Below are 27,560 nucleotides of genomic sequence, written 5' to 3' on the forward strand. Positions count from 1 at the left end.
CAGACCCTGCCCCCCACCCGCCTGCCAGCCTGCTGACCCGGAAGGGGCCTTGGGTAGCCTCGGCTTCTGCAGGTGGAGGAATCCCCTGGGGAAACCCTGTAAAATCGTTGCAGGGGAAGGGGGAGAAAACCCTGTATTCACGGGGTGATTCCCCATCTCCCAATTTCCTGGACCGCTTTGGCAGAGCCAGCCACTGCCCTCTGCTTCATTTAAAGGCCGCCCTGGAGCGGCTTGGCAAAAGGAGCCCAAAATAAACCTTTTTTTTTTTAGAATCTGCGGTTTCATTTGGGTTTTGTGTGAAGAAGGTTGAGCTTGCGAGAACAGCCAGTCGGCCGAGGGGCAAGGCTGCTGTGTTTGTGCAGGCCATGAAGAAGCGTTTAATCAGATGCGTCCGGCTTTCGGCCAATGAGGCTTCCCAACGAGAAGGGCGTGAGCGTCTCCTCCCTGCCTTTCGGTGGCCCCAGCCCTCCCCACAGCCACTGGGCAAGCCTTGTGCCAAGAGGGCTTCCTGGCAGCCAGGTGGGTCTTGCCATACAGAGCAGCCCGTGGTTTCCTGCTGGAGAGCCTGAAGGTAAGTCACAGGTTTCTGGCTAGAAGCGTCTGGGGAGCATGGTGGCTGCTGCATTTTGGGCGAGGAGCCACGATTTCCCACAAGTCCACTCTTGCTGGGCTGGGCACCTCTGCAGCCCCTCTCCTCCAGGCAGCGCCCCACCCCCAATCTTCAGGCTTCTCTTCCTCGCGCTGTCCTGAACCCCACCCATCTGCTAGCACGGGAGGGGTGGGGCGCATGGGGCTTCGAAGAGGCTGGGGCAGGAAGGAGCTTCCAGGGCGAGGGGCAGAGGGTGGGCTGCCAGCTACAGCGCATGCTCATCAGTGGAGGCCGGAGCGTAGAGGGCAGCAGGCTTTGTGGCTGGTGCCCGGTGTCTGCGGAGAGAGAAAGGAACAGGTGGCATGGGGATCGCTCTCCCTCCCACCCGCGTGGCCGTTCTTGGGGTCCCTGGCATCCTAGATGGGCAGGCACCAAACCCGATGAGCACCTGGGCCAAGCAGGAAGCAGAGGTCTGCGTGCTGCCTCCCACTGTGGGGCTTCCTCTCACCTGCTTGCCTGCCTCCGGTGCTTGTGGACGTAGAAGACAAAGGCAAGCGCCGTAGCCGCAAAGAGGGATCCAAAGAGAATAGCCAGAATGTCCCCTGCAGAAAAAGGTCCCCCCGCCCCCCATAGGAGAGATGATGGCAGGGCGTATCAAGTTGGTGTTTGAAACATTTTCAGACTGCAGCTCCACAGACCCAGCCAGTAGGATTAATGTTGGGAATTCACACGCAGCAACCTCCCCCGCTCCCGGCCCCTACATCCCCAGGTGGCTGCTTAGCCCCTCCCCAGTTGTGTTCAGGCTTCAGTCGCCTCTGGGAGTCCTGCGGAAGGGCCTGGCCCTTTTCTGAGCACAGGAGCTGCCCCAATTGCTGTTGGTGTCACCATCACACTTGCAGTGGGAAGGGAGGGCTGGCACGGCCAGTTGTGAGCAGGTGCCCAGGCACTTACCTGTGTGAAGGGAGGTGCCCACCCGCTGCTCAGCATCTGGAAACAAAGAACCACCAGAGTAGCTCGAGGTTGGGAAGAAGTGAATTCAAAGCCCCGCCAGCTCCCTTTCTTGGGTTGGAGGTGCCCAGAGCGCCCCCCCTCCCCCGCTGAGAGTTGGGCAGCAAACGCACATAATAAATTGCTATGGTTGCTTGCTAGAGAGCGCGCTTGGGCCACGTGAGCTGGGCAAAGGGTATTAAAGGTGGCTGGGTCTGGGTGGTGCGCAAGAAGTAAACCCCCTGGGCCAGCCTGATTCCTACCGCCAGAAGATGCAGCGGCTTCAGTTCTGCTTCCTGCCAGTTAAGACATTTGCCGTGTTCTCCCCCAGGAGGAAGTGTGACTCCCCAGCCTCCACCCCGCTTGGCTCCAAGCCCAGCTGAAGGTGAGCACTGCCGGCTCCTTCTGGGACCCCCCCCCGCCCTTCCCTGTGCCCAGGGAGGGCTTCTGATCTGGAACAGGCACCCAGAGCAAGTAGCGGGAGGGAGGCAGCCCAGCGCTCGTGGGGGAAGGGAGACCACCTCTGGCGGAAGGGCTCAACCCAGAGTGGCCACAAACCATCCAGAATGTGTCCAGAAGCCATTTGGCAAGACTTTGGCTCCCCAACACCCACCCACCCACCCGCTTCTGAGGTGGTCATTGAAGCCAAGGAGGAGGCAGTCAGCTGACCCTAACCCAGCCTGGTGTGGCCAGGGGAGTACCTTTTCCAGAAGCCGGGTCATGGCCATCTCTTGGGACGCCCTCTGGCAGAGGAGAGGAGGGACCTCCGCCTGGAGGGAGACAGCAGGGACTCAAACCTCTCTCTGAGTCAGCTTTTCTCATGCTCTGATCCTCACCTGCGCCCCCCAACCCTGGCAGAAGCCCCCATGTGTAGCTGCCTATCAGGATTGAGGGGGGCTTCCTCCTCCTCGCATTCTGCGTTGCAGCTGAAAGGCACCTTCCTAAGCAGCTGCAATGAAGGCCGGCAGCTGCATCCTCACAACAGGTTTGAAACATTTGGGGCAAATGGCAGCCGCCCATCCCAGCTGCTCAATGCTCTTGGGTCCTTCCGGTGGCCACCAGGGGGCAGGAGCTTTCTCTTGGGTGGGCGGAGGGAAGATAAGCGAAGGGTTCGCTGTGGGGACGGGTGGGGAAGCGCTGTTCCTGCCACTACTAGCCCAGACTGAGGGGAGGCGTTTCTTCCCGCCCTCTCCAGGAGGTTGACCTGTGTGGGTAGAGAGCGAAGGAGCCCCCAGCAAGACCGGCTAACCCCCTTGGGCTTAATTAGCTGGGTTGGGGGCTTTGCCTGGCACAACCTTGTCGGGCAAGCAGTATCAGTAGCCTGCATGAAATGAATCACCAGGTCAATTGAAGGATCGGGTTAAATGTAAAAAACCAAGTTTCACCTTAGGGAACAGAAGGGGAGGAATATCTGAACTCTAAGCAAACAGCAGCCCCCGCCCCCACAAGCCCGGCCGAGGAGAGCCAGGGATTCCGGAACAGTACCTGATTCAGGTTCTGCCTGGCCCCCTCCCTCCTCCAAAGGCCCGCCACCTGCAAGACACAATCGAAGGAAGGTCAGCTGCACACGCCCATTGCCAGACACGCTACGGGTCCCCGCCACGCTCCTCCCAGTTCTTCTGGGCGGGTCTCCTCGAGAGAGAGAGAGAGAGAAAGACCGCGGCTCCGGCTTCTCCCGCCGGCCAACTCCGCCTGCCAAGGAGGGTCAGCGGTCCTCTGCTGCCCGGGCGGGCCTGGGATGCAGCTTGGCCTTTATCGCCCTGGGGAGGAGCCGGGCAAACGCTTCTTCCGCTTGGCCAAAGGAGCTCTGGCCTGGGCCGGGTGCCGCCTTTGACTGCCGGCATCGCTGATAAGGTGCGGGGAGGAGGGAGCGGCTTGTGTGCTTTCCAGGGCTGCGGCAGAGGCAGGGCAAAGGCAGCAGCCCGTGGCCGGCGAACCTTGAATCGGAGGCGGGGGTGATCCAAGGAGAGGCCGGGAACCTTGTTCACGGTTACTCATATCTTGGTCACCTCCTGCCTTGGATTCCTGTAATGCACTCTCTTTGGGCCCAGAATGTGGCATCGCGCGGGGTGATGGGTTGCTGCCCTGGCTCCCAGTTTCCTTCGGGTACAATTCCAAGTGCTGGCCCTCACCTTGAAAGCCCTCTATGGCACAGGACCACCTGTGGCTGGGCATGCTTCCAGTCCCTCTCTTAAATATTGCCATCTGATGGGAACCGAGAGGATGCCTTTTCGATGCCCCATGGATCACTTTCCCCCTGTTCTCCTGCCCTTCTGAGGACCTGGGTTTCCCCCCTAAGCTCTGGGAGGAGATCAGGTGACTGCATACTGGAACCTTGATTTGGTACCAGGTTTATATTTTATTTGTTTCTTTTTTATTTATTGAAAGCACTTGTACAGCCACCTATACTTCCACCAACTCTAGTCAACTCCCTGAGTTTTTAGTCTGTTTGGGTTTTATAGTTTTAATATGGCTTTTAGTTGTTTTAATTTTTAACTGGGAGTTTGTAGCTATATAAGATGGGTAGCTATATAAATGTTTTAAATAAACAAACAAAATCCATCAGTTCCCGTGCCGGCATTTTCCTATTCCCATTAAATATGCTCTCAAGATATACTGTACTACCATAGTTCACCCCCTGGCTCAAATTTCTAATCTTTCGGGACATTTCAGTTTTCCCTGCCAAACACAACTCCTTTACCTCCGATACCTGAACTTGCATTCTCCTCCTTTTTTTGTTTTTTGTTTAGAATATAAAATTCTTTATTGGCCAAGTGTGGACACACAAGGAATTTGTCTTGGTGCAAATGCTCTCAGTATACATAAAAGATACCTTGGCCAAGAGTCAAGAATCATAAGGTCATAATCATACCAACACTTTACAGTTTGTCTCACATGCACAGCAGATCCTCTCAGCCACCCTGCCCCCACCATGGGTTCTAACTTCATTTTACATCTTTTGCCGTGGTTGTTAAGCAAATCACAGTCATTAAGCAAATCCAGCTTGTCCAATTGACCTTGGTTGTTGGAAGCCATCTGGGAAGGTCACAAATGGCAATGGTCATAAGTATGAAGAAAGTTGTAAATCTCTTTTCAGCACTGTTGTTAGCTTTGAACAGTCACTAAATAAATAGCCATAAGTCAAGGGTTACCCGTACGCCTATAACCAGCCAGGAACAGCCTGCTTTCTTACTCCTGCTCAGTGCTGAACTGTTTGCCAAGCGGGCAAATGTTTATTTTTTGCACGCTTTATTTCCCTCCCTTGTGAACCACTCAAAGTTGGGAGGTGGGCAGACATAATAAATTACCCTCATTGTCTTGCCTCATTCAGCAACTACATCTAAAGACGGAATGACTTTCAGTGTGGAAGCTTCCGATAACAGAAATATCCCATCTCTGGCTCTGGACAGGCGCTCTTGGTTCCCTAAGAGGAGCTGGGTGGTAATTCAGAGGTGAAAGCAAGTGGCAGCTGTGCCCAGGGCAGCCTTTCCTTGGATCAAGAGCTGTGCTCACTCTTACATTCTTTGGGGTCACAGAAGAGTGATCTGCATGGAGCTGCCCTTGAAGGCGCCTCAGCTGCTCCAAAATACAGCCATTGATTTGCTCATGCAATACCTCTGCCCTGAAAGCCGCCCTGGTTGTGACTGGCCCGTTTGTGCGTGCAATTCGTGGTCCTTGCTGCCAGCCTTGAAATCTGTCGTAGCTGGGAGTGGGAGATCTGGGGGGGTGGGGGTGTTAGTCTCCGCCCATCCTTTCAGATATGGAAGATGAAGCTTCCTCTGGGAAATGCCATCTGCAAGGCTCCCAGAGTTGGCTCTTCTCAGCGGCCAGCCTTTCCTCAGTGCCATGAAGCCGCAGACTTTGAGGGCTGAGAGAGGCCCCTAAGGGTCTTCTGACAGAGTAGTATTGTGGTTCTTTTGGCAGGTGGAATTTTATTTATTACGTTGTTATATTATTATCCTTATACCGCAAAGCTTTAATTCCATTATTCTTTTGAAGGCCTAGAAGCTGCTCAGACACGATTGGAGTGGCATATAAACTTAGCTAAGATAATAGCAAAGCATTGCAAAGTGCACAAATGGAAAGATCATCTTGGGAGATGCTTTCATCGGGTGCCCCAAGTGACCTCCATCTCCCAGGGATGGGAAAAGGGCATCCTGCTTCTTTCTCCTTACCGAGCGATCTCTCGGAAGGTGAGAGAAAGGCAGAGACATACCAAGTTCTTCCAATCCGCTGGACCGATGGGCAGGTTGGACCGGCGCCTGGCAGCAGTTCTAGGGGCCAGCAAGGGGGAGGTGCTCTTGGTGAGCAGTTCCCCAAACCAGAAACAAGGGGTGCAGCTGGGTGTACTTCCCGATGTACCTTTCAAGGGGTGTCTGATATTTAGATGTCCTAGTCGGGACTTTGTCTTAAACGTAAAGTTTGGCAATAGCAATTCTCATACCAATTCTTGCAGATGCCTTCTTCATCTTGAAAGTTGCCTCAATCCTTTGCTTCTTCCCAGACTGTCTTTTTAGTTTGGTTCATTATGGTAAATTCAGTCAAGAATCCCTTTCATCACCCACCCGTGTCTGAGCCCCCCATCACTCATTTTTAACAAAACCAGCTTAGCCAGAAAGGCTGGAGCAGCAGCGCAAACCAGGAGTGACTTTCCAGCTCCCAGAAGATGGTGGCTGAGTTTCAATCATCTCAATGAATCACTCCTCCCTTTCACTCCCCAGCGGGGACTTTGCAAGGGAGCTTAAGCAGATTTTGTGTATCTGCCTGAAGAGGAGGTGCTGGCAAATCCTCTGCCCCGCCACCCACCTGCATAGTTTCGTGGGGGGGCAGCATCTCACTCCACAGAGGTTGCCCGTGAAGAGAAGGTGGAAGCTTCAGTTGCCGAAACATGTCCTTGCCCACAGCTGGGGAATGGGGGGAGGGGGGGAAATACCTACTTGGTGGCAGCTGGTCAGCCAGCTTTCCATGCTGGTTATTAGAAACCCCTTTTCGGTTTGGTTCTCTGCCAGATCACATACTACAGGCAGAATCTGTCCTTCGATTGCGTTTTGGGGGGAATCCTACCTCCCACGGTGTAGAAATGCTCTGCCTCCTGGGATTTTAGCATACAATGAAAGCGGCTCTCTTCCCAAAAAAGGAAGGTGCCCATTAATAAAAGGAGGGGGGGCATTCCCCACCCCCACCCCACCCCCACCAGACAAGTCTGACCTCTGCTTCTCCCAGGGTTGGACATAGGCCTGGAGCTGGATCCCCTGCTCTTTGCTTAGCCAGCTTTGGAGAGAGTTGAGTGGGCTTGAAGGCCCCCACTAGCTTGGGAGCCATGGCCCCCTCTGCCTGCCTGCCTGCCTGCCTGCCTGCCTGCCTGCCTGGGGTTTCTGCTGCTCTGCACGCTGCTTGTGGGATCCTGAGGGCTCCCAGCTTGTCATGTGGAGAAGACAGAACTGATCCCATTACCCAAGGGCTTGTGCTGACGGTTGGCCCTGCCTTGATTTTAAAAAATGAAGGAGTCGCATTCTCTGGCCACAAGGTCATGAAAGAGAGGAGATATTCAGATAAGGGCCCAGCAAAAATGGGAGATTCATCTCCAAACTTTGAAAGTTAACTTTTAAGTACAAAAAGATGGAGAGTCCTGAGGATGGATTCTGACGGAACTTCCAGAGACGGAGGTCAAGCTGAGGAGGGGGCCCAGGGGCCCCCCACAGAGGAAAGCGGGCTGTTCCGTCTCCAGTGCCCAGGCGGGCAGGCTTGGGTCAGGCCCCAAGCGGGCCATTAGGATGACGGTGGACAATTGTGGAGCAGACTAGAACTGGGCTACAAAATCTCCAAAGATACCCTTATAAATGTAGGATTCAAGAAATCTTGCAGGCAAGGCTGCTTGACAGGAAATTCTTTTCCCTTCTGAAAACAGGTGGTGTTTGGCTCACTTACCTGTTGGCTGAACCTTCTCAAGGCTGTGAAAACTGGAAAGGACGGTCCGGCCATAAAGGCCCTGCAGCAGACGGAAGTTATTCTGGAGGGGCTCCTCCTCGTCTCCTTGAAGGGTCTCCTCCAGCACCGAGATCTGCAGTGAGAAGAGCCAGCCATGGTTACCCAGAGGGGGCAGAGGATTGAAAGAGGGAAGAGGGGAGGACCACGGAGCACAAACCTGTTCCTGGGAGAGACGAACGGTCTGATTAAAGACTGTCCAGTTCACCGTCTGATAACAAGGTGGGGTGGTCAGCGAGCCATTGTAGCGGAAATAGCGGCCAAGGTCATAAGGAAGCAGCTTGGCTACATCAAAGCCAGCAACTGCAGTGTCCTCTCCTAAGAAACGAGAAACCTCTGTGAGGATCATGCCGGGAGGATGCAGAGAAACACACAGAGGTGAGTCATGGAGAAGGGCGCCCCAAAGATCACCCTAAGAGCATCTCATTCGGATGAATGGCCTGTGCTGATCAGAGACATCGTTGGCGCTCACACAAGGAGCTGCAGTGGTGGGTTGGTCAAGACTATGCCCGTGTGCCCACTTCTGGTGACGTTAGGTCCTTGCCCCATCAGCCCTGCTCTTCTGACTCGGAGGGAAGAAGCGTTTAAAGGTAGCCAGGGCAGCGACTGAGGGCCGGGGCAGAGAAGCCTGCAGGTTCTCACTTTCCTGGCAAGGCACCCATGGAAGTGGTAGCATCGCCTGCTGCCGGTGACCGCGGCCTTTCTTCTGCCTGGCTCCAGTACCCCAAGATCTCCTGCCAGGGGATCTTCTGCGGGCCCCAAAGCAGAGAAAGGAGGGGAAACTGCCCCCTTTTTACCTTCCTCCTTGATATCGCTCAGATGTTTGAGGATGTGCTGGTACGGTTCGTTTGTTTCCATCCCTACCTGAAAGGGGGGACAAAAACAGCAGTGAGAGGTATGTAGGTAGGCACTCTGCCTCATGTGACCCAGGGCCTGGCTTCTCCAGAGGGAGACCCAGTGGCCCCTGATTTATGTACAAATGCGCCATCCGTTGTCCATTAAAAGAACAACTAAGATCTTCTAAAACAATAGGCATTTCTTGGATCCTCTCTGAAGGGCAGCTGGTGGAAATGCTGCCAGTCTTCCAAGGGTCACTCCTGCAGCCCTGCGCTTGCCTGGCCCACCCCTCATTTCTGACACACACACACACACACACACACACACACACACACACACACACACCATCACCTGCAGAAATGCAGCCAGCACAGCCAACCCTCCTGGCTCACTCGCAGCCTCCTGGAAACTCTCAAAACGGGAGCTGTAATGGACCACATGGATCTGGAGGCAAACACAGAGAACAGCACTGAGCGCACTCAAGAGGCTCCCCTGTTGGTCCCCAGGGTGTTTCTGCAGCTGATTCACCACAAAGGAAATCGTACTTCATGGGGCCGTCAGGATAACCCGAAGCACCCGTGTTACACAACTGCAACAGAACCCTGGGGGGAATAATGCTCCGCCAAGGTACATCCCACTCCCTGTGAGGTAGAGGGAGGAAACACTGGAGTTTCAAGCTCCTGGAAAATAACTTTTGACCACAGAGCTGTGCCCTTCTTGGCCAGAGAAAATGCCAAAGACCTCACTGCAACCCCTTGGGGTCCTAGAAGAGGGAAAAGGCCTGTACTCCCCATTCAAACAGTTTTACTACATTTTACATTTGTTCCTTGTTCAAACAATTTGATGACATTTTGAAAAGTCCCTGTCTGACTCAGCAGCAGCTGCATACCTGGGTTTGGCTTCAAGGCCAGCCAAGTGCTTCATCTCCCCAGACCTAGGAAAGGGAACAGCAGCCCAGCAAGGCGGCTTCAGCTATTTGGCAGGAACCGCAGACAAGAGACTGGGATTTACCTCACCCGCGTAACGGTGCCCATCCACTGTGTGTTCGGAGCCTGGTCGGGTGTGCCCCGATCCCCAGTGCAGGTGCAGCTGGGCTGCTTGGTACGGCTGGGGGAATCCGCCCCCACCGAGTGTCATTTTCTTGGGCAGACCTAGAAGAACTGGGGAAGGGAGAGGATGGCTGTCAAGAGAGAGCGGAGCAGGCCAAGGGAACCCTCCTGCTCCAGCGCTTCCCAGCACCTCTGGCTTGCTAGGACCTTGTTCGCCTGGCTGCGGGGCAGAACAAGCAGGTTTTCCCCTTAGACTTCCCCACCCGTCCATGCCATCATTCAGCTCAGCCCCCCCTTTTCTCAAGACACACGGTGTAGAAGCGCTGGGGGGCAGGGGGCCCTCTATCCACCTGCAGCCCCTCCTGGGAACCCCAGGCTTGACTTGCGCAGCATCAGAGGAAGTTACTGGAGAGGCTTTTGAAAGGAAGGTGGGGAGCCTGGCACACCCTGAACTCAGATCCTCAAAGCGATCTTGAGATTTGTACTTGTGTTGCGGTGAAGCAAACGCTGCCAGCAGAGATCTCAGCTACCAAGGGATGGCCCCGCCTAGAGCAGAAGGAGGGGATTCTGTTCTGGGGAAGAAGAAGAAGAAAAAGGAGATCCACTTGTGGAAAAGTGGATCCAACTGCTCACAGGTGCCTTGTTAGTGCAAACCTCGAGTAGCCTGGGCTACTCGAGGATTCCTAGGGCTAGTGAGGAGAAAGAAAGTTAAAGTGGGGGCACCACTGGAAGATCTGAGAACCAGATTGGACACAGATTGTCCTGAAGAAAATCTGTGTGGTCACTAAGAATCAACATTAACTTGATGGCATAAAATCAGCCAATCAAGTATGGGAAGAAAACAGAACATGTTCTCTTGGGTTTCAGGCAATAGGCAGCAGGAAACCCCTTCCCATTGGGCTCCCTGGCCTGCCAGACCTTGATTCCCACTTCCAAGGACAAGGCACAGTATGCTGTTGTGACCTTGCAGGGCAAACTCCGTCCTTGAATAGAAGAAGTGGGGTCAGGTACTCCCGTCTCTGAGAAACCGTAACGGAAGTAAATGCATGAATGGAGGAGATGGAAGCAGCAGGAACACCAATAGGAAGGGATCCTTCTCCATGCTTAGAAGAATGACAAGCAATTTAAAAAGAGGCCACCAGAGGAAAGGAACTAAAGGAACTAAAACACGGGGGTATTTTAGAAGAGATTATTTACGGGAGTCTCTGTGGTTAAACTGGGAGAAGATTAAAAGACAATGTTATTTGAAAATTCCAGTCTGGTTATCGACTATTGAAGCGTTTTCGTATCCTATAATATACAAAAAGGAACAAACAGTTAAATATGGTGAAATATTGAATGAAAAGGGTGAACTTAAGTCTATGCAAAATTAGAGGAACAAGGTATAAAGATGAACTGGTTTTCATATGCGCAAATACATTCAAGGTATGATAAAGATTCTAAAACAGAAGGTTTCTATGATAAACTGACTGACTTAGATAAGATTTTGACAGGTACTGATGAAAAGGTGATTAAAAAATTGTATGGATATTTAGTTAGAAATTAAACTAGAAGAAGAACAAGTTAAAGAAACTATGATTGCTTGGGGGAAGAATTTGGGATATGGGATTGATTTAGAGAAATGGCAAAAATGGTGGTCTCAGAATTATAAAATGACAATGTCAACGGCATATAAAGAAAATTTGTATAAGATGTTTTACAGGTGGCATTTCCCCCGACAAGAATAGCAAGATGCTATTCAAGAATAAATCCGAAAAATGTTGGAAATGTCATCAGACACCTGGCTCATATTACCATATGTGGTGGACTTGTGCGGATGCTAAAAAATACTGGAGTAAAATCCACATCTGGTTGGAAAAAATGACAAAAAAATATACAGATTTGAAACCAGAGATGTTTTTATTGGGAATTTTACCCGAAATATATAGTAAAGTCTTGAAATACCTGATTGTAAATGTATTAACAGCGGCTAGGATTGTATTTGCTAAAAACTGGAAAAATGAGAAAATACCATCACAGGAGGAAATCATTAAGAAAATATTGGAATGTGCTGAAATGAGTAGATTGACATTTGAAATTAGAGAACAAGAGGATAAACAATTTTATAAAATTTGGGATCTTTTCTATCAATGGTTAGACAATAAAGTACAGTAATGAATTATGTAGACTTTTAGAAAATAATAAATATACAAAGATGTACTTCTTTCTTATTATATCTACAAAATGATTTTAGGATAGATTTGGGATGGTAATATGAACTGTTATAAGATCTAAGTAAATTATGGTTATCTTGTAAAACATGAATGAATAAAAGTATAGTCAAATGATTGATTAGTAATGATACTAAAGTAATTTTTGATTGACAATATGAGATTATATGTAATGTAATTGTAATTGAAGACTATGAAATGGAAGCACAAAACAATTTGTAAACCAACCGGCACACTGTATGTACACCTATGGAAGATAGCTTGATGTTTTTTTGTTTTGTTTTGTTTATGTTTGTTTTTAAATACCAATAAAAAAAAAATTTAAAAAAAGAGGCCACCAGAAGACGGAGTGGTGAGAAACAAATCACTGTGGGCAAAAAACAATGCTGTCAGGGAAGCAGTTTTTGACAGACGATCCTTTAAGGAGTTTGAAAAGGACGCCTATAGGCTCTTTCTTGATAAAGAGGGGAAATGTGGCTTGGATGGCCCCACCATCAAATGAATTTGGTGCTGAACAACAGTATCCATCATGTGGTCCTTCATGGATCCACACCCAAGTGTTTGCAGTAGGGTGCTTCAGGGTTCCATCCCAGGGCCATCCCAGTGTGTTCTTCAACATTGCCATAAATTACTTAAACAAAGAAATAGAAAGAATCCTCAGCAAATTTGCAGATGACACCAAGCTGGGAGAAAGAAAGAGCTAACCGCTCAGAAAACAGGCACACTATTTAAAAGGATCTCAATAAAATTAAATATTGGGTCCTATCTGACCAAATATAGTTGAGTGGGGAGAAACATTGGGTTCTGATTTTATCAAAACAACCAGGGGCCCAAGTGCATCATAGGAGATACCTGGTTTGGCATGAGTGGTATGTATGGGAAGGATCTGGGCATCCTGGTAGACCATGAATCACAAATCTGCTGCAGCTGACAAAAGAGTTAATGCATCTTGGGTTGCATTTACAGAAAGTTAGGGCTGCGATCACTGACAGTTTGGCTCTGACCTGCTCCGCTCGGTCTGCACCAAGAAGACTGGGTCTGCTGCCACAAAATCCCAAGGGCCCAGGGAGAGCAGCAAGGATGGTGCGAGGCTTGGAGGCTAAATTCTTCAAAGACCGGTCAGAGGAACTTGGTGTGTGCAGGAGGGGAGGCTGAGGAGAGCCAGGAGCGCGGCCATCCAAATTGGAGAGAGGGTGTGGATTTAGTCTCTATAGTCAGCAAGAGTAGGACAAGAACCAGTGAAGAGGGGGATTCAAACTGGAAATATGGAGGAAGTTCTTGCACGTGAGAGCTACAAAACAGCAGAACAGCCTGCCTCCTAGAGTTGTGGATGCTTCATCACTCGCAGGGATGGTTCTAGATAGCCATGAATCTGGGATGCCCCCAGGAAGGAGAGGAAGCGACATTTCCATCATGTTCGTTCTATAAAATACCGCCTGCTGGATCATAAGCACCAAAAGCAACTGAATGATTGCTGCATGTAGCCAAAACTCAGAGCAATGGGAAATGAGATGTCATGGCAGGAGAAGCTAATGAAAAAGAAACTCAAGGACAGAAGTTCCTAGAAAGAAGATTCTAAAAACGTAATGCAAATAATTAAAAAGAAGAAAGAAATGGAAGAAGTCAGTGTGGATGCACAAAAAGCTTTATGTGAAGTTTTGAAAATAGAAATGAGTTCCAGCAGATACCTGCTATAGTTGGCAATGGCTGCCAAGAGAAACAAACACAACCTCATCAGATACGTTCAAAATAAAAGGAAAGGGAGGAATCAATATACTATCTTAATAAATGCTGATAGATGAAAATGAACCAGAGTTTCTCTAGTCCTATTTTGGGTAAATCTTCATCAGTGAGAATGTCAGGAAGTGGTGAAGAGCAAGATGAGAGGGGAGAACTAAAACCTGGTGTCAGAGAGTATCTATTTACACTGAAGATTTTAAAATATCCAGCGTCAGATATACTGTGTCCTAGCTTACTGCAGAAAAGTATTGACCACCTTGGTGAAACTCTTATGGATTATCTTTGAGTAATTTTGAGGTCCTGAGTGGTTGGACAAGAAGTATCCAAATCTTCCAAAAGTGGGGAAAGAAAGGAAGATCCAGCAAGCTACAGACCCATCAGTCACACCTAATCCTTGAGAAGACATTTGCCAAGCAGGAAGTAAAGAGGTTGATCTTTGAAAACCCCAATAATGATGAGGTGGGTAACAGAATTCAACATGGAGCTTTCAAAAACTGGAATGATTTGTCGTGTCAAACTCATTTTTTTGATTGGGGAACTTCCGTAATAAATTGTGGGAAGGAGCTTGTTGCTTTTTGGTGGCAAACTGTAAGCTCCATCTCTTTTGTATGTGTGTGGATGCCCCCAAGTTAACGTTCTGATCAGTAGCCAATTCTGAAGGCTTATCGAACAGCAGTTTTGTTAATGAAATCCTTAAAATGATCTCTCTTGTGTGGATGCAGTCAAGCCAAGATAAGGGAGGCTTTGAATTGAGGGGGCTGGACTACACCATTCTGGGGTCTTTCTAAGATAGGGGGCAAGATTGGTAAGACCACACTTAGGATATCGTTTGGTCACCATGATATGAAAAAGATATTGAGATTCTAGAAAGAGTACAGAGAAGAACAACAAAGATGATTCAAGGTCTGGGGACTAAACCACATGATGAACTAGATTTGGGGAACTGGGTATGTCTAGCCTAAGAAGGAGAAGGACTGTGGTGTGATAGCAGTGTTCCAGTAGTTGAGGGGCTGTCACAGAGAAGGTGAGGAGGGGTGTGTGTTATGTCTCCCCTTTAATTACAGGTGAGCAAAATGAAATGAAATGAAATGAAATACAGCAGTTCCAGAAATATCACAAACCAAAAAACAAACCCCCACAAGAAAACTGCTGAGGTATTTCCAGTCCTCAGCAGTAAATCCAAACTCTGTCCGGCAATCCTGACGTGGCAATAATTCTCAGTCTCAAAGAGTTCTCTTCGTTTTTTCACTCCCATTAATCACTTTGCTTCTGGCAAATTTCACCAGCCAAGCCGTTTCCTTTTATCCTCTATGGGGCGTGTTAATCTCCTAATTAGTCACTGGCTCGACGCCTCCTTCCCAATTGAGATTGACGTCTCAATCTCTGTCTATTTCTCACATCAAGCCAGGATCTCTCAAAGTTCTCTTCTTCACTGGAAAACTCTCGCATGTTTTCCTGGTTAGCTATTCCCTGCTGCTGCTCAGCCAGAGGGGAAGAATTAGAGGAGATCGAAGGTCCTGATATCTCTACTAAATCAGGTTCGTCTCTCCTAGTTAAATCCAATTCCTCATCCTGGCTTCCATCCAAGTCACTCAGCAATGCAGGTTCAAATTTCACTGCCAAGTCCTCTTCATTCGAACTCACATCTGCCAACGGAGCAGATTCCAAATCCCGGAGTCACAACAGGTGTGTGTGTCAACCTATTCTCCAAAGGGCCTGAAGGCCAGACAAGAAGCAATGGATGGAAATTAATCAAGGAGAGAACCAACGTAGAACTAAGGAAGAATTTCCTGACAGTGAGAATCAAAGGAGAACAGGTGTTCCAACACTGGAGGCTTTTAAGAAGAGACTGTACAGCCATCTTTCTGAAAAGGTATAGGATCTCCTGCTTGAGCAGGGGGTTGGACTAGGTGACCTCCATGGTCCCTTCCAACTCTGGTATTCTGTTATTGCTCCCACATATTATGGATGGAGCATTTTCCTTTTTCTTTCTTTAACAGAATGTTCATATTTGTTTAACTGTGAAATTAATTAGCAGTTGCCAAAGCAGACTCTTCTGGCTTTATTTCAGAGCCAACTAAACACCACTTAGTTATGGGCAGCTGTGGGAATCGGAAGAAGAGACCATCAAACAGAAAGATGGGTGACTAATACATTTTACAAATAAAAATAAATGTAAACAAACAAACAAACTGGAAGAGTGACCAGGGGTGCTTGGAGCTGGTGCTTATAATTATTATTATTTTTAAAGGATGGCAGTGATAGCTGTGCAGTCAGAGCCCCACCCTGTTCCCTGCGATGTAAGTGACCCTGCCTGACTGCAGCCACTTCTGGATAAGTCCCACTGTCTTTCTGCTTGAGAGCCCCATCTTAATGATAGAAGAGAGTATTTGTAGCTCAGGTTCCTTGTTGCACTCAGAGCTTGGATGTTTTCTTGCAGACATTACCAAACTAGGTAACTATTTTTTAAAAATAATTTTTTTATTAATTTTCAATAAACAAACATACACAAACAAAACACAAAACATGAAAACATAAAACTTCTTTTTGGAAAGCGGCTTAGTCCCGGGTTACATCTTTGTATACAGACATAAATCAAATTCATGCTCACTTTATATACCATTTCATATTTTACCATTCTACATTTTTTATATAGCTTCTCCCCTCTTTTCACTCTCTTAATTCTATTTTATTTATTTCATCTCAGTTTAAATCATTATGCTTGTATCTTTTGTCTGTTCTATTTCAATTATCTATTATCTTTTCTCATTAACACAAAATTTCTCCTGTAATCACTGATTGAAGTATGACGCCTTTATATCTTTCCCCTAAATTTAACACTTAAAATAATATATAATTTTCATTCTGATTCTGCTTAGTACATTCTAAAGCTATGTACTATATTTTAAAATAGGAAGATAATAAGTTTATAATATAAATAGAACAATAATCCATAGCAAATTAAACTCTATCGTTAAATCTTAAGCATTTTACACATTCCTTTTAATATTTTATCCCATTTTATAATCATATAATGTTCCAGTTTTCTAACATTATTTCAAATACAAATACAACAATACAATCTTATGTACTTTTGCAGAATCTCTTTTTTAATTATATTTTTACCCATTATCTCTGAATAAATCCTGTTTCTTTACATCTTGTTTCAAACCTTTGTAACTTCTCTTCCCTTTTTTCCTTCCTTTCTCCTCCAATCTAGCCTTTTTACTCCCTTGTCTCTTGATCTCCACCCTCTTAATCTCCACCCTCTTCTGTATTCCTCTTTTCTGTTGCTTTCTGACATTGTATCGATTTTCACCTTATTTTTCCCTTTTTTGGTTGTTTTTTAAAGTCTTAAATTCTCTATTTTCTTTCCTCTCTTTCCCTTTTCTTCCCCAGCTAGAGTTGCTTGTTCATTAAAGATGGCTTCTTCTTCATCCCAATCTTCTTGTAGTTCTTTAGTTTCTGATAGGTAGAAATTGCCGTTTCTAAGAAATGAAAAACAGATCCAAAAGAGCCCTTCCCTTCTTGTTCCTCTTCTTTTAGCTTTTTAAATTCCATTTTCAGTTCATCAACAAGTAATGCCATTGTGAAAAAATTTTTAAACAACCCAAATGTTTTTAGTCTTTCAAATAATAGTTCCCAAAGGTCCCAAAGTCACCAAGCAATCCAAATACACACAGTCTGTTTCATTTAGCACTTTCTTCTTTTTATACTTTCTCTTCTTGGGGTTACAGTTGAGTTGCAAAGTTCCAAAATATATCTTTTAGAAGTCTTGTTACAATTTAACTCTAGTCTTATAAGTTTCAAGCAGCCTCCTCCAGCAAAATCTTAATATTAATTCTTTTCCTCTCCCTTCCCACATAGCAAAATAAGTTTTTTTTTTCCAATGTTCAGAAATCTTTAATGTCCCCTTGGCTTTAATTTTCAAATTTAATTACCTGCTGATGCCAAAACGGGTTTTTCCGATTTCATCTGCTATCACCGTAAGGAAGGACAGTGAGAAAAAACAAACTTTCCCTTTTAACTTTCATCTTCTGCCTTTTCCGATCTTCTCTGGGAACAATGTATCTTTAATGAAGTTTAAATTCCAGGGTATTTAAATGTTACTTATTATCCCGATCAGCCAGAAACTTTCACTTCTCAAGCTTCCTCCTGCACATTCTTATCCGGATGAAAGCTTCTTTGTGGCGGCCATTGCTGACCGCCGCTCCACCACTTTTGGAAAAGGGAGTTAAGCCAGCTGAGGAGGGGGGTTGCGATTCCCCCAGACCCCTGCCGGATCTCCCCTGTCTTCAGTTACCCCTACGGGGTAACTATTAGCCCCCAAATCCGGCTGGATCGGGGGCACTCCAGCGGCGAGCGCAGCAGAAACCATGCATGATTGCGGATTCCTGCCACCGTGGAAGCCTTGCAAACCAGAAGTCAAACTAGGTAACACTATTTGAGCACTGATGATGTTACCTGGTTTGGTAGTAAAAACATCTGCAAGAAAACATCCAAGCTCAGAGAGCACCATGCTCCCCACAGTCCTCTCCTTAAGTGGACCAGCCTACCAAGCAAGTTCACCTGTTTGCTTGCATGCAACAACCTCACAAATCTCTTTCTAATTCCTCTAATTTGGAAGGATCCCGTAGGTGATCTGGGAGAAATTTGACCCTGGAGTTTGGGCGTCATTGTCAGGGACCCTCCATGGGGCAAGGGCAAGGGCAGAGTAGACTCAAAAGCCAAGCCAAGTAAAAGTAACATACCTGGGTATTCATCTATCAGCGAGATGTGCAACTATAATAGAAGATAATTATGCTAAATGGATACAGCAAATTAAACTTGACTTGGAAAAATGGGAAAACTTGCAGCTATCACTAATAGGAAGCTACCATTAAAATGAATACTCTACCAAGATTACTATACCCATTCCAAACAATTCCAATAAAGCTGGAAAAGAAATACTTAGAGGAATTAAATAGATTAGTATCAAAATTTATTTGGCGAAGTAAAAAAGCAAGAATAAGTCTGAAACTGTTACAAGACTCTAATAATAGAGGCTTTGGGCTGCCAGATTGGGAGTTATATTACCCAGCATCTGCAGTTATGTGGCAAAAAGAATGGATAACCCTGAGACATAGACAATTATTAACTTTGGAGGGTCATAACTTGCAATTGGGGTGTCACCCCTTTCTATGGTATGGGAAAAATAAAATGCACAATTATTTCCAAAGACATTACATTAGAAATGTTCTGTTTTCAGTAAGGATAAAAATTAAGGAAAAACACTATTTGAAAATACCAGTCTGGCTCTCTACAATGGAGGCATTCATACATCTAAATGTGGTTGATATGCAAAAAATCATAACATATAAATATATTTTGAATGAGAAAGGGGAATTGAAAAGTAAACTGAATAGTCAAGGGATAGATTTAGCATGGGGGCTGCAGGCAGAGGTGAAATTCAACATTTTCCCCTACCGGCTCTGTGGGCGTGGCTGTGGGCGTGGCTTGGTATAATAGTAATAGCAACCAGGCGTGATTTTTTTACCGATTCAAATCGTCCCTACCATCTCTCCTGAGCCAGGGGCAAGGTGGTTGAATTTCACCCCTGGCTGCAGGTACAAATACAATCAAGATATGAAAAATATGCTAATTTTTTTATAAAGAATCAACAGAATTTGACCAGAGTCTAACAGGAACTGATGAAAAATTAATTTAAAAAATTTATACCTACCCATTGAGTATTAGAATGGAAGAAGAGCAAGTAAAGGAAAAATGATAGTGTGGGCTAAAAACTTTGGTTATTCTATAGAATTGGATAAATGGCAAAAGTTGTGGGATCGAAATTATAAATTAACAATGTCTACTGCATACAAAGAAAATTGATACAAGATGTTTTACAGATGGCACTTCCCACCAGCAAGATTAGCCAAGATGTTTAAAGATATGTCAGTTAAACGTTGGAAGTACAATCAAGCTCTGGGCTCATACTACCACATTAGGTGGACGTGCCTAAAAGCAAAATACTGGACAAAAATACACACTTGGATAGAAAAAATGATAAAGGAACCTATAGATTTAAAACCAGAAAAATTTCTGTTGGGTATCATACCAGAAAAACATAACAAAGGGACTAGGTATCTAATATTACATGTGTTAGCAGCGGCCAGAATTGTATTTGCACAACATTGGAAAGATGCGGAGATCCCTACAGAAGAGAAGATCATTTTTTAAAAAAAACCTAGAATGTGCAGAAATGGGTAGATTAACACTTGAAATTAAAGAAAAGGAAGATACAGAATATTTTGAAACATGGGATTCATTTTATCAATGATTAAATAACAGAAACAGAAGTTAGAATATTTAAAATTATAAGAGAATAATTAATTTTACCATGAGGGTTTATTATGATATATTTATTATGATGATGATTTAATAATTAACTATTAATATGTTGAGAAAATACTGTTATTACATGATCACCACTAATGAACATCATCATCATTATTATTAAGACATTGAAACTGTTGCTCTGTCTTTATGTAGTAAAAATTAAAAAAAAAAATTAAAAATTATTTAATTTTTAAAAAAGCCACGCCGAATCCTGGCACCAGGCACAATCTGTTTTCCCTGGGCCACAAGAAGCCCAGTCCTGAGAGAAGGAAGGCCAAGAGGTGGCCCTTGTCCGAGGAAGCAGGAAGAACTCTGAAGGAGAAACCAGCCTGGTCACCTGCTTCGAGCTTCCAGGGACGCTACACCCAGCTGATCCTCTGCAGCCCCGTGATGCTCACCGGTGTGGCCATTGTTCTTCAGGGGAAGCGTCTCTTCAGGAGGCAGATCGTAGCCAGACAGTAGCAGGGGCTCCAGCTTGGCGCTGAAGCTGACAGCAGCTGTATTGATGTTGATGGGAGACTGCAGGTGACCCTCACAGTCGGGGAACATGGATGCCCACTCTGGCATGTCTGAAAGAGAAGAACACGCTTCAGGGGCTGCAGAGCCATTTACCTGCCTCAGAGGGCGGGGAATGTTGGGTGGGGGGTTAGGAAAAAGGAGAAAGCTTGGACAAGGAGGAAAAGTGGAGCTTGGTCAGCCTGACTTCTGCTGCTCTTCCAGAAAATGCAGGATAGAGCCAGAAGGACACTACGGGCACTTCAGGTGGTTTTTCTGGGCTGGAGACGTCACACACGTCTTCCTGACTCTGGCTTTAAAGCGCTGACCAGCTACCTCTCAATTGCTGTGTGAACTGGCTGAATCTGGGAAGTAGCTGGTTCCTCCAGGCTACGGTGCCTGCAAAGCAGCCGGATCTTGGGGTCGATCTGGGTAGAAGCCAGGAGGCTCACCTCCAGCCTGTAAATGCAGGTGGGCGACAGCTCTGGGCTGGGCAGGCAGGAGGGAGGAGGAAGCTACCCATGCAATGCAGTCAGATGCCCTTGGGGGGCAGGGGGCAGTGCAAGGACAGCTCTTATTGCCTCTGCTGCAGGGAGGAATGCGGGCAGTGGGCATGAATAATAATGAACTGCAATGGCTAAGGTAGGGCTGGGGGAGGGGAGGGCAGGCAAGGGACGGGCCTTCCCTGCTGCTACAACTTGAGGCCCAGGTACTCAGCAGAGCCTGAGAAGACCAGCGGCAGGTGTGACCAGAGCTAGCTGATCATTAACCAGTAGTCACCTGGCCAGGGGCCCAGGGGAGCAAAATCAGGCCTTTACCTTTGTAGCTCCAGTGATGGTCTTTGTGCCCCGGAACACCTGGGGAGCAAATAAGAGAACCTGACTCAAGTTGCTGCTCCCACCATTTCCTCCCCACAAAAGCAAAAGGGGGAGGTCCTCCTCGCCCTTCCCCCACCCACTCTATTTTAATTCTGACATGGGGAACAGCGTGGTTGATTCTCTCTCTCTCTCTCTCTCTCTCTCTCTCTCTCTCACACACACACACACACACACACACACACAAAACCTTGAGTGATAGCCCAAGCCAGAGGTCGGATGGTGGGCTGAAGAGATAGGGCACCTGCCTCCCACAGGTTCCCCTGGTGACCCCAGAGAAGTCATCAGATTGCATTGGAGGAAACGCCAGTCTAAACTGCCTTCTGCTTTGGACAGATCTTTGCCTCTCAAAAGACTCGGGGCTGCTCCCACCTAGGCACTGGCTGCCAGAGGCAAATGTTTTATGCTGCTGCCCCATCCAAGCCGATTTCTGCAAATGGCTGTGGTTATGGCAACTATACATCCCCATTCTCTGCATAATAAAGCTGGCAAGCCATTGCCGTAAGATGTAGAGATGGCCACACATTTTGATGACTTTAAAGAGGGGAGGGGGCTAAAGAAATCTATGGACAAGGGGCTTGGAAGACTCAGTGCCACCTCCAGGTGGGGGCAACCTCCCTCCAGCCCTAGTTGCCCGACAGCAGGTGGCAGGAAGGGGCTGCGTCTCCAGACATCTGCTTGCAAAGCCCCCAGTGCCCCTGGGAGAGAGAGAGCCAGACTCGGAGGAATCTTGACCTGATCCTGCAGTTTAATCTTATGTAAAGAAATAAATAAAATACCAATTCCATGGAAAAGGACCCCCCCTTTTTTTTTTGGACCATGACTTTTGTTTTCTCTCGAAGAAGGCAGGATTGTCCGCTATGGGACTTAGAAGGCTTTCAGACAGACAGTCACCAATAGCTGGGCAGCCTTTCTGCCAGCTCCACCTTGAAACTTTTGCTGGCAAAAATAGCCTTGGTGAGTTATTCCGTGGAGGCACCATCCTTGGGTGTCCTAAAAATGCCACGAATCAGGCAGGACCCTTGTGCACTGAGACTCAGCTGGAAGGCTAGGCTGATCTGTGAGCAGCTGTGCAACCCCCCGCCCCCCCTGCAGAACATCTCCTGGCTGCCCCTGGAAGAGAAGAGCTGCCAGCCAAGAAGATTAGGGAGGCAGGTGGGCAGCCCTTGAGATCTCCCCCTCCTCCCATGGGACATCTGGGAGGCACCCCAGGATTTATTTATTTATTTATAACATTTGCAAATCTAAACCAAACTCTGGGTGTCTTACAAACAGGAATAAAACACCCCCCCACCTACTCCCAAAAAACCCCAATAAAAGAGAAGAACTGGCACCATAGCCCCCCTTCCCAGAGTCTCCCCTCTCCCCATCCCAATGCTTAGGGAAGGAGCCCGGTCTTCAGTGTGGAAAGGGTGGGAGTCTGTCAGGGGGCCTTCCATAGGGCAGGGGCCGCAAAGGATTGAGGTTGGTTGGGGGAATGGGAGGCTCACCAGGGAAGAGAGGCAGCTTCTTCCCCCTTGAGCTCAGAAATCAGAGCTACCTTGAGGAGCTGTTTTGTGGGACCTTCTACACAAGGAACTCGGGATGGAGACAGTCCTCTTCTGGCAGTGGTGCTCTAAGCAGGGGTGGGGGAGCGGGGAAGAGAGCAATTTCTTGCAAGGTTCTTCCTGTGCTCAGGGGGGAGGGGGGAGGCAACAGAGAGCTGCAGCCACCCCTTGCTCCTTTAGCCTCTTTAGTGACAGACTCAGAGTCCTGCGGACAGTCAACCTCTCCTTTTCCACCTGGGGGCAGCCCCCCCCCCCATGTTGACATGAGGTGGCCAAAATTTGGAGGGGCTCCACTTCAGGACCCACCCACCGGGATTTTTCTTTCTCCCGCAATGTCCTTCCCCCCAACTTGGTCTTAACAGAGCTCCACTGGGACTCCGTGGCCTGTTCTGTGACTGAACTGTACAAGAAAGTGGGGGAAGGGATCTACTTAGGAGCTCCTGAGTGGACAAGAGCTCAGTGGAAGGCCACGTGTCTTAACACAGCCACGGAGAGTACGTGAGACACCCAGAAGCCCGGCATCCTGAGGGGGGAGGGGTGATCTTCCATGATTTCTGGGATGGTCAAGAGAGGAGACCTGGCACAACATGGAGCTGCCACGGTTGTCCAACCGCCCAAGAGAAAAGCGGCTCAATCCTGGGCGGACACAGGGACCCTTTTAAAAAGGGCGCCTCACCTGGAAGACTTCTAGTGTTGTCTCCCAAGGAAAGAGCTCTCCCAGCTTCTTTGGGGCCACCCTAACTAGGCATCGCCACTGAAACCCCACCAAGCAGCTTCTTTTTCCACAGAGGCCAATCCAAGCGCAGCTCCACCATCCCCCTGATCAGCATAGAGATGAAATCGGAAGGAAATGCTGAGGCTTCTCAAGAGGGCTGGTTCACTGAATGGCAGCGAGCCCTTCAGAACCAGCCCCACCAATTAGCCATGGTGGGGAGAACATTTTACTCTGCAATTAAGTCTTTAGGCTGCAATTCTACACCTGTTTGACTGGAACTTAATAGTATTGCTTTCAAAACTCCTGCACTAAGGACGTTACCCAGTAGGAACATCTGCAGTCCCAAACTTAACTCAAAGAACCTCCATAATACAACAAGAGTTACTTTTGAACATCTACGGGATGTATGCAACTGTCCTGTACTTCGATTCCCTACTTAATTTGTCTCAGAGGAAGTCCTCTAAGTTGAATAGCTGAGTGGAGGGCCTGCCTCCCAGCCAAGGACATACTCGGCAACATACTCAACTCATTGGCGGAGGTTGCTAGATAAAAGACCCTCGTTTTTGTTACCCAGCAGGGAAAGGGGTGGTATCTGCTCCAAGACTTGGATATAGACCTGGAAATGGAGAGGGAAGCTCCTAACGGGAAGAAAAGCTGCACAAACCAAATGGCCAAATGGCCACCTGCATTCTGCACCTCAGGGGCTGAACTCCTCAGAGGTACAAGCCAAATAGAAAAGCTTTCTGTTTCAGAGAAAACACACGCACGAGAAAACAGGCCGTTGGTATTCGTAGCAGCTGAAAATCCTGAGAGCTCCGGGGGGCACCAAAGCCAGTGCTCCTGGGCAACCCTTCGCTCCAAGCAAGAGGCAGGCGACCACCCATCAGTAAGGATATTTTAGCGAGGGGCTCTTCTGTGCCAAGAGCCTTTGGAGCCCTCACGGCTATCGCCGTTTGCGTTGGTGTGCGCGGCCCACTTAAAACGTTAAACTTTGCTCCAGAACCGCCGGGAAAGGTGGGCAGCCAAGGGCATTCTGGTGCCCAGGAAGTTGCCCACTCCCGTTTGCCATTGGTACTACTCCGCGACAACCCTTATTTCCAGCCGGAGGAATTTTCTAGGGCTTCTTCGGACGGAGCGGGTCGGTCTCCCCTATCGCATCCCCACTGAGCGGACTGACGGAGGGGTGTTGCGGGAAAGACCTTGCCCCAAATCGGAGCAGTCCTGCCGGCGGCTGCCGTTGAAACAACAGGTGGAGCTGATGGCCCAAAACGAAGCCCCGGAGGGGGATTCTACCGTCGCCACCGCAGCCTCTCACCCACCTGCGTCCTCCTCCTCCTCCTCCTCCTCGTCGCCCGCTGCGCAAGGTCGCGGGGCGGCCCAGAGCAGCAGCAGCAGCAGCAGCAGCAGCGGCGGCGGCGGCGGCGGCGAGGAGAACCGGAACCTCAGCCTCTTCGCGGGACGCATCTTCGTTTGCGCTCGAGGTCGAGTCTTCAGCCAGCCACGCCGGGAATCCGTCGCAGTGGAGCGTCTCCCGGAGATCGAAGGGACGCGCTTGCCGCCTTTTATAGCGGGGAGTTGTGCCGCGCCGCCCCGTCTTAGCCTGCGGAGGGAAGTGCTAGAGCTCCGCGGGAAGAAGATGCCCCCTTTCGGCCCTGGCCGAGGCCTCACGCATCTCCGCTCACTCTCGCTTGTGGCTGCAGCGGGTCTTCCAGCCACACTTTGCGGAGTATTTGTGGCCACAGAGATCCTCCTCCGCCCCACCGGAGCAGGGTTGTGTCCGTCCTCACATCGGCAGGCTGGTTCTCCCCGTTCCCTTTTCCTGCACTACGCGTCCTCGTGGACTTGAGCAGGTGCCGGTGTCCTCCTCCAGAGCCCGATTTGGGCCGGGCAATTATCGCGGCTGGGGGCTTTCGAAAGAGAAGCAAAGTTACCCGATCCAATTTGGGAGACACCCGAGAAGGATGCTCTCCAGTTCAGCAACCTAATCCCAAACGTGGCGGGACTTCTTGGGTGATCAGCCTAGGCACGGGGCAGTGGGACCGTGCAAGCCTCCCGCGCCCGGAGGCTTTTCTCTGAGTCCCGCCATTTTCTCTAGGCAGAACCGGCCTTATTATATGCCTGGAGCGGCATTGCTGGAGGGCTGAAAGGTGTCTCGAAGCTGCACCAAGACTGCCCAGTCCCTTAGATGCGGGCGCTGGAACCTGCTTCTGGGGCAGAGAGCCTTGAGAGGAACCCAGCTCCCGCCCTCCCAGCCCCCCAGAGCGCTCTCCGCCACCCACCGACCCTGGAGGAAGGGGCGAGGCATTGGAGCAGCCAAGCCTTTGAAGGCAAGAAGGAACTTGTGCGGGACTTTGAAGCTGTTAGTCTCGGGGCAAAGAACTTCCTTTCGCCGCGGCGGGACGCCTGTTGCTTTCTGGGATTCGAGGAGCTAACTGCAGGGTGGACCTGGGACCTTCAACAAGACAGCCAAGGCTCGCAGTCCTCAGATCGACCCTGATCCCGGTTGCGTTGATCTTAGTAGGAATACTCAAGCTCAGAAACGAGCTTGGCCCAAAATCTACCGGAAGTGAGCAATTCCCAGCGCCTTCTTCCCGCGTCACGGACACACCAGGCAGTTCGCATTCTCCTTCCTTAAGAGTCCACGCCAACATCCTGGGTGAACCTCTTTGTAAATGGCAGCGCTACTCTTGAGGCCGGATTGGGTCCCAGATGCAGCACCAGCACCAGCAGCCCTTTCACCCACCCTTGACTGGATGCTCCACTGGGTCACTGCAGCCGGGGTACAACCGTTTCGTGGCAGTTTATAATTTTATAATTTTAACTCCCACCCCCACGCCTCCAGAAGAAGAAAGAGCAACCCTCCAGGCTGCCGTCTACGATATTGTCGATTCAACATAATTTATAAAATGTAGTCCCCGTTATGGTCGGGACAAAATTTAAATCCACGGCCGCGACATAAATTAATTCTTCTGATACCAGGAACTTATCTGAGAGCTTTAAAACCTCCGATGAGTGCCGCCCCAAACAGCGAGATGGGCGGTATATAAATAATGAACGAATGAAAAATAAAAGATTAATTGTGCATTGTCCGAATAACCGAACCACTCCTGGATAGTATCAAGGTTGGGCGGGCGAGACTATAGAAAAGCCCCGCGCCGTGCCTTTTGCGCGCCTCTCCTAAGTTACAGGACCAGTCCCTGGACACCCACTCACCCCCCGCCGCACCTCCAAGCGGGCAACCTTTCCCCGCGGAGGCGTGGCTTCGATCACCGGCCCTTGCCCCACTCTCGCAAGATCCTGTCAGCAAGGAGCTGAAAGGCACTGAGAGACGAGCGACTTTCTTCTTGCACGCAGCTGTCCGGCCCGCAGTTTCCCGAGCTAGAGGGGCTGCCGCTCGGTTCTCGTCGAGCCTGGCGCTTAGACCGCGCTAGGCTTGGGACTGGCCGGTCTGTTCAGCGTGGCCGTGTCGCGCCTTCCCACGACCGCTGCTGTTGGTGAAGCCTGGAATAACTTCGCCCTGCCGGCTGCCGGCTCCGCCAAGCAGCCCCGGCGCCAGCCTCCCCCCACCCTTCGGGGAGGAGGGCGGCATGACTCCCGGGGAGGGCAAGAGTTATGCTCCCACCCTGACGCCTTTTGGGGCGAGTCTCTTTCTATGCTGGAACGCAGACCGGGCAGGGCGCAAATTGGCCGTCCCTTCGAGCAGCGGCTCAGGGTTCAACAGACCAGGCAGCCAAAGGGGAGCAGGGAGGGCCGATAGACTCTGTCTGTCAGCCAAGAAAGCCCCTCCCCACTTCAGGGGTTGGGAACAATTTCTCGGCAAGAAGCCTTGCTCGCTGCAGCCCCCAAGGGCCGCCCCAGCAGCAGCACTTCCCTCTCCCCAAGCTCATGGGCACTCCTCCACCATGGTATCCCCGACTTGTGGGTCACCTGGCTCCAGACCAGCGACTGCTGTGAAAGACAGGAGGCTGCCGTGTTCCTTTCTTCCCACTGCCATCCGCTCTTCAGGTACCCCCGCCCCGCCCCAGCGAAAGGAGAAGCCTGTTGGCTTGGCAGTCAGAGAGCTGTATGGAAGCGGTACAGGTCGGCAGTTCACAAGAGGGTGAGGGAGGGCCTGGGTCTGCCTGAGGTGCAAAGAGAAGACAGTTTCCTC

At 49.1% G+C, this 27,560-nt stretch overlaps 1 protein-coding gene across 1 annotated transcript; it reads right to left on the minus strand.

Annotated features, from left to right (window-relative positions):
* Positions 1-268: 268 nt before the first annotated feature.
* CA9 (carbonic anhydrase 9) lies at positions 269-26,061 on the minus strand. Its single transcript, XM_087923236.1, has 19 exons — positions 25,972-26,061; positions 25,093-25,317; positions 24,852-25,010; positions 23,981-24,026; positions 21,092-21,130; positions 20,177-20,347; positions 9,410-9,558; positions 8,750-8,842; positions 8,359-8,425; positions 7,722-7,879; positions 7,505-7,637; positions 6,383-6,480; positions 5,793-5,850; positions 3,358-3,513; positions 3,062-3,268; positions 2,278-2,346; positions 1,541-1,576; positions 1,098-1,191; positions 269-924 (listed from the first exon to the last, which is right to left on the minus strand). Exons 1-19 carry the CDS (start codon positions 26,059-26,061, stop codon positions 855-857), a joined length of 2,118 nt encoding a protein of 705 aa, XP_087779362.1. The 3' UTR covers positions 269-854.
* Between the last annotated feature and the right edge of the window lie 1,499 nt (positions 26,062-27,560).

This window comes from Pseudonaja textilis, chromosome 2 (assembly GCF_049901715.1).
Source record: "Pseudonaja textilis isolate UNSWEBS1 chromosome 2, rPseTex1.2, whole genome shotgun sequence".
Taxonomy (NCBI): Eukaryota; Metazoa; Chordata; class Lepidosauria; order Squamata; family Elapidae; genus Pseudonaja; species Pseudonaja textilis.